Genomic DNA, 15,827 nt, shown 5'->3' on the forward strand with positions numbered 1-15,827 from the left:
ACTCTATACTCAATTATAGATCGAACACTGAACTTTTAAAAGAGAAAGTCAAGAATCTACTGTTGTAATGCTGACTGGCTAATAAATTATGTGCATTTGTTTCTTGTACTCCCTTTTACACATAATAAAACAGCATTGTGCTGAGTGAAGAAGGATGTGTAGCAGCAAAAGTATTGCACAGTATTGTGTCACATTTAACTTGAAATCTCCAATGCTTACTTGACAGTGGGGCTTAACAGGAAATTGAGTTGTGCCATTAGCAGGTTGTCAGGAGCAGCCAGGTACCGATCAAATTGTACCTACAAGAAGAAAACTTACTTTATGAGCCTTGCCATATTTTTTATAAGATTGGTTCCTATCTCTATTAATCATAATTCTTGTTAACCGCTTGAGCTGCGGTTATATACGTCATTAATACTGATTTCCATCATGATTCACACATAAATCTCTCTGCACAGATTCATATTTGATAGTCCCTCTTCCCTGAAAGAGGAAAATACACCAGGATATCATGTTGCCAAATAAGAAGTCAGAGTCCCAAGTCTTTAATATAGTAAGACAGAAGAATAAGCGACGGGCACTGAAGAGAGTGATAAACAAGGGTAAACAATTAGAGTAATTATCGAATCACCACATTACATGTGCTATACACTATTAAGAATGCTGGAGAATCACAGTGTCAGAAAATAATTCTACTCCAGTTACATAACAGTAAATGTTTACATAAACCTCAAATTAATCAACCTAAATCAAAGGCCAGAGAACATCTCATCCAAAAATGACAGGTTGTGTAGAGACTCCATGGAGCTCACACAATTACATGTATCACGAAGTGATATTCCCAATTTATTTGTCTTTGATGTTATCAGAATTTATTTATTTATTTTTGGCGATTTTTAGAGCGCGCAAATACCCGAGGGTGTCTCGGCGCTGTGTCACAGAACTCTCCGTCAGAAAAAGGGGACTAGGCATGGAATAGCCATGTTTTCAGATTTTTTCTGAACTTGAGCAGGGTTGGTGCACACTTAAGGTGGAGAGGAAGAGTGTTCCACAGTCTAGCTGTGGCAACGGTGAAGCGTTTGTCTCCCCAGTTAGCCCTTCTTGTGCGGGGGACTGTTAGCAGATGGGCAGAGGATGAACGCAGTGTTCTTTGCTGTTCGAGTGGGCGAAAGGCTTGTTTTAGAAATAGGGGGCCATGGGTGTGAATCGCTTTGTACGCTATGCACAAGGCTTTAAATTTGATGCGGCTCCTTACCGGCAGCCAATGCAGCTGTTGGATGTAGGGGGAGACAGATGCAAATTTGGGAATGCGTAGCAGGGTCCTAGCTGCTGCATTCTGTACAGTCTGTAGTTTATTGAGGACCTTTTGTTGTGCATTTAGAAGCAAAGCATTACAATAGTCGGTTTTGGAAAAGACTAGCGTGCTGACTAAAGTTTTGCCTGCGGAAGATGGTAGGTACGGGATGAGTTTTTTGATTTTTTTTAAGGTGTGGAAGGCAGATGAGACCACTGAGTGTGCGTGCTGCTGGAAGGACAGTTTGTTGTCGAAGATGACCCTCAGGTTTCGTACCTTGACTACTGGTTCTGGAGGTTGTCCCATTTGTTGGGGCCACCATTGTGGAGACCAGATTGGTTGTAGTCTCCCGAATGTCATCACTTCTGTTTTATCAGAATTTAGCTTGAGGCAGTTTGATGACATCCAGGAGCTTATTGCTTTCATGCCAGATTGGAAGTTTGACGCTACTGTCTGGCCATCATCAAATACGGACAACACCAGTTGTGTGTCGTCTGCGTATGTGGTGAGAGAAATCCCGTGGGATTTGATGACCCTCGCTAAGTCAGACACATATATATTGAACAGTGTCGGGCTTAGCGAAGATCCCTGTGGTACACCGCAAGGCAGGGAGAAGGTCTGGGAAGTGTATTGTCCCAGCTTCACCGTTTGTGGGCGGTTTGACAAGAATGAGGCAAGAAGCTCCTTAGCCTTGTCCCTTATTCCTATGGCCGCGACACGGTCGATCAGAGTGGTATGATCGACCGTGTCGAAGGCTGCGGACAGATCTAAAAGTATGAGGATTGCAGCTCCTCCATTGTCCATAGTGGATCGAATCTCGTCCGCCGCCTTCAGGAGTGCTGTCTCCGTGCCGTGTCCCTGACGGAACCCGAACTGGGTGTCATCCAGTAAGTTGTTGTTGTGGATATATGTTGACAGTTGTTGGTTCATGATCTTTTCAAAGATTTTGGCCGGAAAAGGAAGGCATGCAATAGGCCTGTAGCTGGATGGGAGAGACGGGTCTAGACTGGGTTTTTTGAGTAGCGGTTTGATAATGGCCTCCTTCCATACTGAAGGGTAGGTGCCGGATGTGAACATTGCGTTGCAGATCGTAGTGAGTGACGGAGCAACAGCTTCTGGGATAAGGTTGAGAACAGCAGGGGGGCATGGATCAAGTGGTGATCCGGATTTGGTTCGGGCGATAAGGGGTTGAACCGTGTCTTTCGTGATATTTTCGAAGGCTGAGAAATGTGGAGTGTTATTTGTCATAGGGTGCTCGGTATGGGATAAGGAAGGGTCAGGTGCAAAAGTGGAGAAAATGGCTCTGACCTTATCTTCGAAAAATTTGGCCAGTGCATCTGAGAGGTCTTGTGATCCCTCTGAGGGGGGTGGTGGAGGATTGGACAGGTATGTTACCACCTGGAACAGTTTTCCTGATGAATTTTTGGCCTGGTTAATTTGGTTGGTATAGTAGGTGGTTTTCTCGGATGTAATCAGTTTTTTGTAGTTGGAAAGGGCATTTTTATAGCTGATCTTGTCCGCATTATTATAATGTCGGCGCCATTGCCTTTCTAAGTTTCTGCAATATTGGCGCTGAAATCTGAGGGATTCCGAGAACCAAGGGGCGGAAGGATGCTTTCTGTTCCTGTTAGAGGTTTTTGTGGGGGCTAGTTTGTTACAGGCTGCGTTCAGGTTGTTCAAGTAGGTGGCTGACGCAGCTACAGGGTCTTGATTGTTTAGCGGAGGACTGTCCCGTATGATCTCAGTGAGCTGGTCGGTATTAATGTTTTTCCAGTCTCTGAATTTCGTTGGTCCAGAAGTTGTCTGGGAGGGTGGGCAAGGATTAACGGGAACTGAAAAACAAACTGCAGAGTGGTCTGTCCATATTAGAGGAATAACCTTAGTGATTGTAATATCTCTTGAGATCCCTGGTTTAGATAACATTATTAATATGAAAACAATGAAGAACAAAAGAATCAGTAAAAGAAAAGACATTTAGGAAAATACTTGATAAAAAATATACAGTGTTTCATTGGAAGATTTATAAAAACAGAAATAATTAAGTGCAACACTGTCAATGAATGTTTTCCTTCCCAAACACAATCCTGTCTCTGCCCATTCCTGTGCAATGCCATGATTTAAAGTCTCATTCAAAGTTTGACAGACGGTACTCAATCATACATACCAACATTTTAGAACAAGAAAGTGGAAGATTTTTGAAAAAAAAAACAAATCGGGGGAATGGATTTTCCCATAGATTTCTATTGAAGCAGAGACAATTTCAGACGGAAGACAGGCATAATAAAGCCATTTTTGGCTTTCAAAATTGGGAGTCTCTGGGCTGAATTGGGTTTATTGGCATGTATGCTCCATCCATCAGGGTAGCAGAGGGCATTAAGTTGGCCATCCTGACAGACTACCGTCCGCAAAACTTGGCGTCTCAAACATTTTAATAAAACAATTGTTTTTCAAAAACTAACTGCGGAGTGGGATTTGTAATTGAAAAACAAAACAATAATGACCCCCACATCCATGGAGGTTTTTTTCCTCCATGTGTGGGTCATTATTAGTTTTTTTTCTGTCCCTCACTGCCTAAAGAGCACAGGTTGTGGAAAGACCTTCCTCCTACGCCCCGTACTCCGCTGGAGAAAGCTTTCAGTCTACAGAGACAACAAATCTATGTGTACTCATGGTGACTATACAGTCAAGCCTACAGAGTGATGCCCTAGAGCCCGAAGCATATGAGATTTGGGATGTTAGAGTGTTGGCTTGCCTTCAAATGCTCTAGTAAAGTTATACAGTCATACAGTCATTTGCCACACTTGCCATGCGGTATACTCATAGGGGTTTTATAAAGTTACTGGTACTGCATGGGAATGCAGTATGTGAACAGAGTATTATTGCGTGAGTCCCTGATTTTGCAAAAGTATGCAGTAGGGTACGGTATATTACAGTGTATGCAGTAGAGGGCGTGTGATATTCCCTGGTCCTACTATTTGTTTACATTTACGATTTTTATTTTAATGTTCACTACTTAATAATAATAATAATAATAATAAAAACACTTATAAAGCGCTTGGTTACACTTATGACAGTGTGTCCCCGCGCTAAGAAATGCTGCAGTATATCAAGAGGCCGAGATCAGGAGAACAGGGGAGCAAGACCATTATTACTTTGGGAAAAGGTGTGTTTTAAGTTTGAGCCTGAATCTTGTTTCAGAGGGCTCCATGCGTAGATCTAGTGGGAGATTGTTCCAGTGCTTGCTTGCAAGAAAGCGAAAGGAGCTACCTCCCATCCTGGTCTTACGTACGCGAGGGAGCTTAAACAGCATCGCTCCCGCGGATCTAAGGTTCCTGGTGGGGCGGTGAATAGTCAGCAGGTTGCGTAGGTAACTAGGTCCTTTTCCCTGGGCAATACGATGGGTAAAGCATAGAGCTTTAAACTTAACACGTTCCTCAATAGGGAGCCAGTGGAGTTTTTGTAGTGCTGTTTTACCAGAGGCCCTGCGGGGGAGATTCAATACCATGCGGGCCGCGGCATTTTGGACACACTGTAATTGATGTAGACATTTACAGCTTAGTCCTAAATAAAGGGCATTGCCGTAATCCAGGTGAGGAGTAATCAGGGCATGGATGAGTGTCTTCCTGGCGCTAATGGGGAGAAGGTCTAAGATTTTCCGGAGAGTTTTTAAAATACCGAAACATTTACTCGTAATTTTACTGATTTGTTGCTTAAAGGAAAGCTCCGCATCTAACCATATTCCTAAGTTTTTCACCAGGTTAGCGGGTTGGGGAAGCGCGCCCAGCTCTGATGGCCACCAAGCCTGCGACCAGACAGAAGGGGATTTGCCCACTATCAACACCTCTGTTTTCTCGCCATTAAGGCGTAGGCAATTGTTATGCATCCACCCTGCCAGAGAACGCATACAATTGGAAAAATTGATGGCATCCTCTGGTTGATTGTGGGTGAGTTTAATTATCAATTGGGTATCGTCAGCGTATGTGACGATATCCACACCAAAAGATTCGACTATATGGGCTAGTGGCTCCATATAAAGATTAAAAAGCGTGGGGCTCAAGCTTGAGCCCTGTGGTACCCCATGTTTTAATTTGTGGATAGATGATTTATATGGAGGGCAGTGTACTTGGAAACTTCGGTTTTCTAGAAAGGATACCATCCATTTCAGAGCTGGCCCATCTACTCCCAGATCTGAGAGGCGAGACAGCAGCGTTGAGTGCAGCACGGTGTCAAAAGCTGCACTCAAGTCTAATAATATCAATGCTGCTGTCTGCCCCTCATCTGCAAGTTGTCTTAAACATTCTGTGCATTACTATTTTTATTATTATTATTATTATTATTATTAGTATTATTATTCATAGGGAAGGCCAATTATTACTTATATTACTATTATTACATAGGAAAGGCAATTTATTACTTATATTACTATTATTACATTTTACATTATTATTATTATTATATGAGGAGAGTTTCTTCCTATATTAGTACTATGTTTTATTACGTTTATTTATGGAATGTTTATCTTCTTTTTCTATGTTTATATTTGTGTATACTGTTTGATTTTGTTTAATCATTATAAGGGGGAAGATGTGTAGTAATCTGCTTGGTAAGTATTACATATTCCCTGCCCTTGCTCTCTGCCTGATGCTCAGACAATATGATGTTATTTGGAATGTTAGGAATGTTTGTACTGGTGAGAGAGCAGTTGGAGAAGATGGGCTGAGCAGCCAGGAGGCTGCTCCTGGTGGGGCGTATATTGGAACTTATTAAGATGTAACTTCTTGAATAAACTACCATCTACAAGAGCTGTCTACAAGGCTTCATTGATTTCTACAGTGACCTTCAGGAAGACGGCATTGAGAGGGTGTAAGTCTAGAAAAGGATGAAAGCCTCAGTCCTTCTTTGGCAACAAAAAGTAGCAGGAATAACAATCACTACTTATTTCTGGTACATCCACCCTCTTGATAGCCCCTTCAGCCAAAAGGGCTTGCAATTCTTTCTGTAAGGTGGACAGTTGGTCCTCTGTCATTTGGTCCTGGGTCGATGGAAGATGAGCAGGAGGGGCTATGAAGAGTAGGGTGTATCCCATCTTGAGAATTAACAGCCCCAACCTGTCCGATGTTATGGCCAACCAACAGGTTTGCTGTGCTCCTCTAGGGTCATGCCAAAGGGGTTGGAAGATGGGGCCGCATAGTAAGGTGACTGGTCGGTGGAAGATACTCAGGATTGGCCATGAAGGGTACGGTGTATCCCTTCTCGAGAATCTGCAGCCCCAACCTATCTGGGCATGCTAAAGAGGTTGGCAGGTGGGGCTGCATAATAAACTGTCTAACTTGTTAACCCTGACTACGGGGTCGATGAATGTCACCGCCTCAGCCACAAAATTGGTGGGCACTCTGCTGAGACTGAAGTGGCTGCCAGCATGGGGTGCCTCTGTTGAAACGCTCAAAGGAACTGGAAGGCGGATGTGGCTGGCGAGGTGGGGCAGATAAGCCCAAGAAGCATGCTTTGGCCCAGCTCTCTTTGAACCACTCCAGAGTGGAACATGCCTTGCCACCAAAAAGGAGAGCCCCGTCAAAGGACATGTCCATAAGTGAATAGTAAACATTACCTCAGAAATATGTTGACTGCTGCCAGGCATGGCGAAGAATGTCTGCAAAGCTTAGGTCAAGACAGGTCAAAGGTCTGTCGGGACCCATGGGAGCACTTGCGCCAATGAATACCGAGAAGCGTGGGAACAGCAGGCCAGCAAGGAACTGCCATTGACAGACCAGAGGGCCAAACTAGGATAAGAAAATACCCTATTCCCAAAGGTCTCCTCTCTTTTGGACTCACTATTGGGTGGAGTAGTCAGAGAAGTATTTGGAATTGTCAGAGCAGTAGCTGCATCACTAAGCTCTCTGGAGAGGGACCCTGAGACAAAAAGGCAAGGTCTCCGGGGCAGGTCAGGGACATCTTGCAATCTGGCAATTTGCTAGGGGGGAAGAACTCATGGAGGCTTAGCTTTCATTTTCAATTAAGGCCAACTCCCATGGTCCACTCCATCATCGTGCCCCCAAGCCTTGAAAGCATCCCACTAAAGGATGGGTTTGACAATGTCAGACTAAGTGAAACTCTTGACACAAGTCAACAAAGAGATCCATTTGTGGTTACAGCATATGTAAGCATCTAACTTTGGGTCTCCTATGTACCTGGTGAGAAAGTCAAATGCCAGCAGATCAGACTGGGATACCAGATGGAGAGAACTATCTACCTGAGTTAAGTGGTCAGAAAAAGAGCTAGTACATATCACCCAGGGTCATTCATAGTCAAGTGTTGGATGAAGGACAAAGAGAAGTGCTGGTTACTGCTGAACATGGACAACATCTCAGCGGTACATTATGTAAATGACATAAATAACATGGGAGGAATAACGCTGAAAGCCCTCACAGAACTGGCAAAGGATTTTTGGTGTTTCTGCATTGAGAATCAAGTGACAATTAACAGCAGAGTACCTTCCAGGTCACCGGATAAAGACCAGAGATTGGACTACCAGGTACTTCTAGGATTCAAGTACTTGGGTGCTTCATCTGGGTTGGACATCTTCCAAGCATTGACAAAAATGTGGGGTCCATGTCAGACTGATCTTTTCACCTCTCAGCTGGGTCATCAGCTTTCATGATACTTCAGTTGAAGGATGGGAGAGGGAACAGCAGCAACTGGTGATTTACTACAGGGTTGGAGCACAGACAGCAATTATGCTTTTCCATGATACAGAGAGTGGTGACCCTTGTTGAAGAGGCAAATGTACAGCTGCTTCTCATCATTTTGACCCAGAGATCGCAAGTGTAGTTTCCAGTTCTCAAGGAACTTTCATGGGTTTTACTGACCCATCTCCCCCACCTTCAAAACATTCCGAGGGATTTGCGAAGTTGCTTCTATCATCTGATGGAGGAAGCTTATGCCATGAAGTATTACTGGGAAAGCTACAAAATCCCAGGCTATTCGGGACAAGCTGAGACCTAATCAACAAGGCTTGGGCAGAGAGCACGGTCAAAGGTTACTGGTCGGCATAGTGATGGTAGTCCTCTGGATGTCTGGAAAGGTTTGGATTCCTTGGGGTCCAACCTTGTTCGGATCCCAAACTGATTTTTAGAAGGCGCACTCCAAGGCACATTTCACATGCTGGTAAGTTTTTTCAGATTAGCCATTTCAGCAGGGCATACCTTAGAGTGTGCCATGGCAATGGGATAGCACCCTATGGTATGTAGTCTGTTAAGAAGGGTCAGGCTTTTGGTGCCTCCAGAACCAGGATTTGTCCACGGAACATTCATAAGGCCTTCAATCTATTCTTCTCATGACAATATAATAGCTATTTGACTAGAAAAAGTATCAGGTAAACTGGCCATGCTTTCATGTTTGATCTCATTTAGCAGTGTCTCTTGTTGTGTTGTGTGGGAGGGGAGGAAAAAGTTAAAAATAAGGCAATGAATGAAGAAACTCGAGTTAAAATTATGGATTGGGTTAGTTTTATTGCCATGCTTAATGGATCTGGCTCAGGAGGGTCACAGTCTGAGAATTTTGACATAGGTTGATGTCGGATAGATTTTGTGTTTGTACATTTAATGTATGTGGTCTCAATAATAGGTCAAAGCAGCAAAGAGTTGCTCAGGAAATAAGGGGTATGCGACCAGATGTGCTGTGCCTTCAAGAGACACACATACCCTGGGGGAAACACAGAGTTATATCTGAGTTAGGGTATGCATTGCTTGCCTGCACAAAGCAAGGTTCTACTATTAGAGGTGTGGCCATTCGCGCTTAACCAAATATACAATCTACGGGTAGAGTGCTCGCTGCTCTGTGTATGGATCCAATACTGACAAGGCACAGATACCAGAAGTTCTTAATGTAGAGCTGGCGTCCTGGCCCACTCCGCTGATAATGTGTGGGGATTTCAACATCCAGTTAGAAGATATCACAGTGCGAGCAGGTAGGGATATATATGTTGGGGCCCAACCCAAAGTCTTCAGGGCCCTCCAACAGTTCCTACATGATCACGGCTTAGATGATGATTGGGCCAAATTAAAAAACCCAGAACCCGGTTATACACACTGTGTCCACACCGATAGCTGGTTAGACTTGATTTTTTTTTTGTAAGCAAAGCACTTGTAGAAGATGCACATGTGCAGGTTTTCCCCAGAGTTACATCAGACCATAATCCTCTGTAGTTGAATCTTGTAATATGTGGGCTGGCACAGCCCTGACGGTCCTTTTCATTTGACAGGAAACTGTTACTCAACAAGTCTTTTATCAGCCATATATGTCAGTGGCTGAATTAATGTTTTGCTATTAATCGGAATTCTGCCGATCATACAGTAGTCTCGGATGCCTTGATAGCTGGGCTCTGGGGGGAAAACCTCAGTTTCGGTTTATATATGCATAAACAGCAAAGGCAGTTAGTTCAAGGTCTGTATGAGGATCCCTGGAAGGCAGAACAGAATCCAATACAGTCTCTTCAAGGGAATCTAGACATTACTCAGGCGCAAACTGATGTTGCTCGCGGCCAGGATAAACGTGCACTGGTCTAAGGAGAGCGTTAATAAATATTATCTCTGTAAAAGGGAATGTTGCGAATTTGGAAAAGCATCTGGTAAAGGTATGGCAAAAAAGATTAGGTGTAAGGAGGCCAAATGCACAGTTGCTGCTATTGAATACTCAACTGGGAGGCTGGTTGAAACACCAGCTGAAAATTCTCAAAGTATTTAAAGCATTTTATGAAGATTTGCATACTGTGGCCCAGAATTGGAATCAGAGACATGAGTCTTATCTTAAGGACGTACAGAGAAATATTCTTAGTCTATAAGACAGGGAGCAATTGGAGGAGCCCATTACATTAGAGGAGCTTGTGGAGGCTGCAAGCTCTTTAACAGCAGGCAAAGCTGCCGGCCCGACAGGTTGCCTCTAGAATTTTATAAAACTTTTTTATCAGAGTTAAAATGAGATCTGCTTACAACCTTTTTGGAGCCACAAAAAGGGCAAGCCCAACATCCTGGGACTCTGCCAATATAATCATTTTTATTAAAAAAGGACAAATCTCCCATATTACCCAGGTCGTATAGACCGATCTCGCTATTAAATTGCAACAGGAAAATGAATGCGAAGATTTTGGCTATGCGATTAACGAGAGTCATGTACAGATGTCCTGTGACTCGAATATGTGTGCTTGGTCTAGAATCTGATCCAGTGGTGATATCTAGAGGGACTAGACAAGGCTGTCCATTCTCTCCTTTGTCATTCTCCTTATATATGAACCTGTTTCTAAATCTGCTGGATAACAGTCTAAATATTAAGCCGGTGCAACGTGGACAGGAGTAGTTTAAAGTCCTAGCTTATGCTGATGACATAGCTATAGTTTCCCCTGAACCAGCCTCAGCATTACTGGAGGTTGAACAGCTAGCAATGCAATTTGGGCAAGAGTCAGGCTATAAATTAAATATAGCTAAGACTCAAATTATAGGTACAAAAACACTTCTTTCAGTGATCCTAGGGTTACAGAGGAGGCAATGTATCTTGGCGTTCAAATTAATGGATAAAATGGTACTAGCTAACTAGGATCCTATGCTTCGTAAAATTAAAAGTGAGCTAGATAGGATGGAATTTTTGCAACTTTCAATACTGGGAAGATGCAATGTCTCCAAAATGAATATTTTGCTAAAAGTACTGTACCATTTTAGATCTGTACCCTTGTAGCTCACTAGAAGCCAACTCCAGAAATTACAGTACATCTGTAGCAGCTTTATGTGGGCACAGGGTAAACCACACCGGGCAATGAACTACATGAATCTACCCTGAGGTCATGGGGGCTGGGCGGTACCCAATTTTACGTTCTACTATTGGGCTTGTCTTCTCCAGCATATGTGCATTCAACTTGTAGGTGAAGCGGAAACTGAGGCAGCTGAGGCCCCGCCGATTTTTTAAATGTTGCTGGGTTGGAAGGCTGAGAGAAGTTTTTTTCAATGCCCAGAACCTAGCTACTATAGGAAAACTCGATTTAAGGTCCTTTAAGCTGCCTGCAAGGTATGGCAGCAGGTTCAGAGACGTTTGCGGATCATATGGATCTGTCACTATACACCCACATCAGCAATACTATTATTGCCATCTATCTTCTGGGATACCACTATGGTTAGGTGGAGACGACAGGGTATATCCACTTTGGGCGACCTTTTTGATAGCAGTGGTGTCAGGCCCTATTCGTACCTGGATGCGGAATATACTCTGCCTAAAACAGACTTTTTAAAATTCTTGCAGATTTGGTACTATCTGCAGAGGAAATCAAATTAGGAATTGTTAGCCCACAAAAATAATCTTATAGAGGCAGTTACGGGGCATAGTAGGAATTGTATTTTGTGTCAAGCCCTTATATGATTTGGAGGCACAAAATCAGAAGTGGAACACTAGATTGTCTCAAGGAGGCGACATTCTATGAGATTCTATCGCTTTAGGCGAGAAGATTCTGATATCCTCCAATCTTAAAGCACATCACTACAAGAGTATTTTCAATTTATACTACACTCCTGCTAAAATTTCTCGATGGGGTGGGTCAAACGACGGTAAAAGTACACGATGCGGGGCCGATCAGGCAGACAGTCTTCACATGTTCTATGCATGCTCAGAGCTTAGACAGTTGATTGGGGGGATGGAGGAATAATCAGGGCACAGACCTCTATGACCCCAACGGTTATGCTCTTAGGAGTTCTGGATGAGATCACGGTTAGCCGTGAGATATATCAATCTAGGCATCTAATCTTTATAGCAGTAGCTGGGGCCCGGCTATGCATAACCTCTTTGTGGCGGCAGAAAGAACCTCCGTCATTTGAAATATGGAGAAGAAGGCTGTATGCCATATGTATTTTGGAACATAGTCTGTATGCCCTCAAAGGGCTCCAAAAACGTTGACTTGGTATAAGGATTTGGGGGGCCATCGTAGATCATCTGGCACTTAACAAGAAATGAAACTCTCCTTTTGCATTTCTCGAATAGACAGAAATCTATGTTTTGTATTTAAGTTTGCTTTTTGTGAATTATGATGCATGATTTTTCGCCAAAAATGGTTATACACAATCCTAATGTTTGTCTCACTATTGATATGCTCTTATCTTAGATATTCTATTTTGTATAAATATGTTATTTTTTGGCTTATCAAAAAAAAAAAAGCAGAAGTGCCTCACCTGGGCACTAGCCCCACTTCTCCTCCACTGAACTCCACGGCTCTCTGCCTCCAATCTCTCCCCTCTCCTAATCCCAAGGATCTCTCACACGCTCCCCTCTCTACACCTGATAATCGGAACCCTCCCTCACAACCTTCCCCTACCACCTACAACTACTCTGTCCCTGTTCCCCGACCCTTACTCCCCCCCTGTCTAACGTAATTTCCAATCCAGTTGTCTCTCTCTCCCCTTCTACCACTACTTACTCCCCTTCCACTGTCACACTCCAACATTCACAATCTACCCCTGATAACCTGAACCCTCCCTCACAACCTTCCCCTACCACCTACACTGTCCCTGTTCTCTGTTCCCCCGATCCTTACTTCCCCCTGTTTAACGTATTTTCCAATCCAGTTGTCTCTCTCATCCTTCTACCACTACTTACTCCCCTTCCACTGTCACACTCCCACTTTCACAACCTGCCTCCACCGCCTTTATCTCTGGCACTGCCCGGAACTCTGACGTCCAGCCCAGAATTTCTCTCCCTCCTCACTTGGACTCCAGTCCCATTTTTCCTCCACCGAGCTCCTCGAATAGGAATATTACATTACCGACTCTCCGTGTACAACCTCCCCCCTCTCCTAATCCCAGGGACCCCATCCAACCACTGACCCCTGCTCAATCTCCCCCCATAGACCCAAGTCATCCTTGACCCCTGCCTAATACCTTAAACTTTCTCAGCTCAATAACACAGCAACTGAACAGAATGGAGCAGAAAATTAACTCCCTTGCTGCTGATTTCCTGTACTTACCACAAGACCTCCTTCACAGGGCCAAGCCACCGTGCTCCCTCCCCCCGAGATGTTGTGCCCCTACTACACTTAATACATCTCACTTGGCCCCTCAGAGCTCCCCTCGACCCTCCAGCCCATCATCGAGCCAGGCCCTCAGTCCTAACAAGGATAGCCAACCCTTTTCGGTACCGAAGCCGGATGAGCTCTATGACTCTCACCTCGCTTTGTAATAGAAGCCAGCCCCTTTCCACATCCCTGTTATTATCTGCACTAACAGAATCGCGAATACTGTCCACTCGCCTAGACCCCCTGCTCAATACACCTCTATCCACCTAACTCCCCCCATCATCGAGGCTCCCCGTCCCCTCTCCTACATGCTCCTAAACTGCAGATCAGCAGTACAACGCGCTACTGACATTACTGAAGCTCTTCTCGCTGAAGAAATTGACATTGCCTTCCTCACAGAATCCTGGCTCAATGCCCACTCAACCCCCATTCTTGACATTCTCACCCCTCCAGGGTACAACATCATTAGACAAGAGAGACCAATCAAAATTGGGGGGGACAAGCCATCATTCATAGAGATGGAATACAGATTACCAAACTCAAACCTGCAGAATACCTATAGTTTGATTACCTAGGCGTCGAACTCACTTCCAAGGGCACCCCACCCATCAAATTCCACACCATCTACCATCCTCTTGGAGATAGTACCCTTTTCCCCGAAGAACTACCAGACCTATTAACACGTTTCTCCTTGACAGACACTAAAGACGTGTTCTTGGGTGACCTCAATATCCACTGGAACGACCCAGAAGACTCCACTGTTCTGAACCTTTCCAACCTTCTGGAAATATATAACCTCAAGCAACTCTGCAATAAGCCAACTAACATCAAAGGTGCTACACTAGATGCATTCATAACCAACAATGATCTCATCTCTCTGAGAGAGATTTCTCCCATTGACTGGTCTGACCACCACCTCATTCTGTTCAGGATTGACACACTTGCCAGCCTCCAACCTATTTGTGTTGTTAAACCTAAACTCTTGACCAGAAACATCAAAGAAATACCTTTATCTGAACTTAAAGCCAAGATGCATCCCCATCTTCAACTCCATCCCTCTTCATGGACAGCTGATGACCTCACTTCACACTTTTAATTCAAGAATGACATCGGTTTTAGATCAAATAGCTCCTCTCAAACAATTGAAAAGAGCCAAATCAAAACCCTGGTTTAACGTGGAGCTGAATGATGAACGGCGTCTACTCAGACAAGCGGAAAGGTCTTGGAGACAAAACCCCTCGTCCTTGCACCTAAAACATCTTCGATCTGCTCGGCGGTCATACAAAAAACACATCTTCAATGAAAAGGCATCTTTTTTCCGCAGCCAACTTGATCTGGCGAAAAACAGACCAAGAGAACTCTTCGACATTGTTAAAAGCCAAACTAACTGCACTCGCTCTAAAGAAATAGAAGCCACCAATGAGCGATATGAAGAAATCTCCACTTTCTTCACTAATAACGTCTCTAAAATTGATCAATCCTTTTTACAAACTGCTAACCCTCCTTCCCCCTTAATCGGCCCCCCTTCAACCTCCCTTGACCACTCGGAAAGAGCTCTTAACATGGACAATCAAACCTATCTCCAGCCAAAAAACAATGCGCATTGGTCCGACTTTGAGCTAATGTCGGTTAGCGAGGTCTTCAATATAATTTCTAATTTAAAACCTTCCTTTCACACTATGGACCCCCTCCCTTCCACAATTATAAAATAACTCAACCACAACATCTCCCCTTTCTGGACAAAAATCATCAACGCCTCTCTCACCTCAGGCTGTGTCCCAGACTCCCTTCAACTAGGACAAATCACACCCATTCTCAAGAAACCTGGGGCTGACCCTAATGATCTTAACAACCTCAGACCCATCTCTAACCTCCCATTCCTAGCTAAAACTTTGGAGAAATGTGTTCTCCTCCAACTCAATAAACACATTGCTGAGTTCAACCTCTCAACGCCTTTCAATCTGGTTTTAGAAAAGGCTGTAGTATGGAAACAGCTATGCTCACCGTCTCCGACGACATTCACAAGGCCCTAGATGAAGGTGATGCCTGCCTAATCATCCTTATTTACCAGTCTGCTGCATTCGACACAGTAAACAATCCAGACCTTCTGGAGACCCTGTCGAAATGTTCCGGCATAAATGGCACAGTACTAAAGTGGTTCACCTCCTTCCTTCAACACCGCTCGCAACAAATTAAAATTAATTCCTGTCTCTCAAAGCCTACTAAAGTCACACTTGGGGTCCCACAAGGCTCGATCCTCTCCCCGTTCCTCTTCAATCTCTTCATGGAACCCCTCAAAATCATATTGAAAAAAGCTGGAGTGAACTACCACCTTTACGCGGACGACATCCAACTCCTCAATACCACCCTAATCGAGATCCAATCTTGGTTCTACGTTAACCACTTAAAGCTCAACCCAGACAAAACAGAACTAATCCTATTCTCTCCAGAAAATAATGATCGCCCAGTCCAAGAATGGCTCAGGAATCT

The 15,827-nt window shown here is 44.1% G+C and overlaps 1 protein-coding gene across 1 annotated transcript in view; it reads right to left on the bottom strand.

The window, feature by feature from the left end:
- COG6 (component of oligomeric golgi complex 6) overlaps positions 1 to 15,827 on the bottom strand; it is a 585,234-nt gene that overhangs the window by 40,211 nt on the left and 529,196 nt on the right. Inside the window, exon 18 of the mRNA XM_086935060.1 lies at positions 220 to 299. Coding sequence (XP_086791186.1) covers positions 220 to 299 — 80 coding nt within the window. The remainder of the gene's footprint in view (positions 1 to 219; positions 300 to 15,827) is intronic.

Source organism: Lissotriton vulgaris, chromosome 8, assembly GCF_964263255.1.
Source record: "Lissotriton vulgaris chromosome 8, aLisVul1.2, whole genome shotgun sequence".
NCBI lineage: Eukaryota > Metazoa > Chordata > Amphibia > Caudata > Salamandridae > Lissotriton > Lissotriton vulgaris.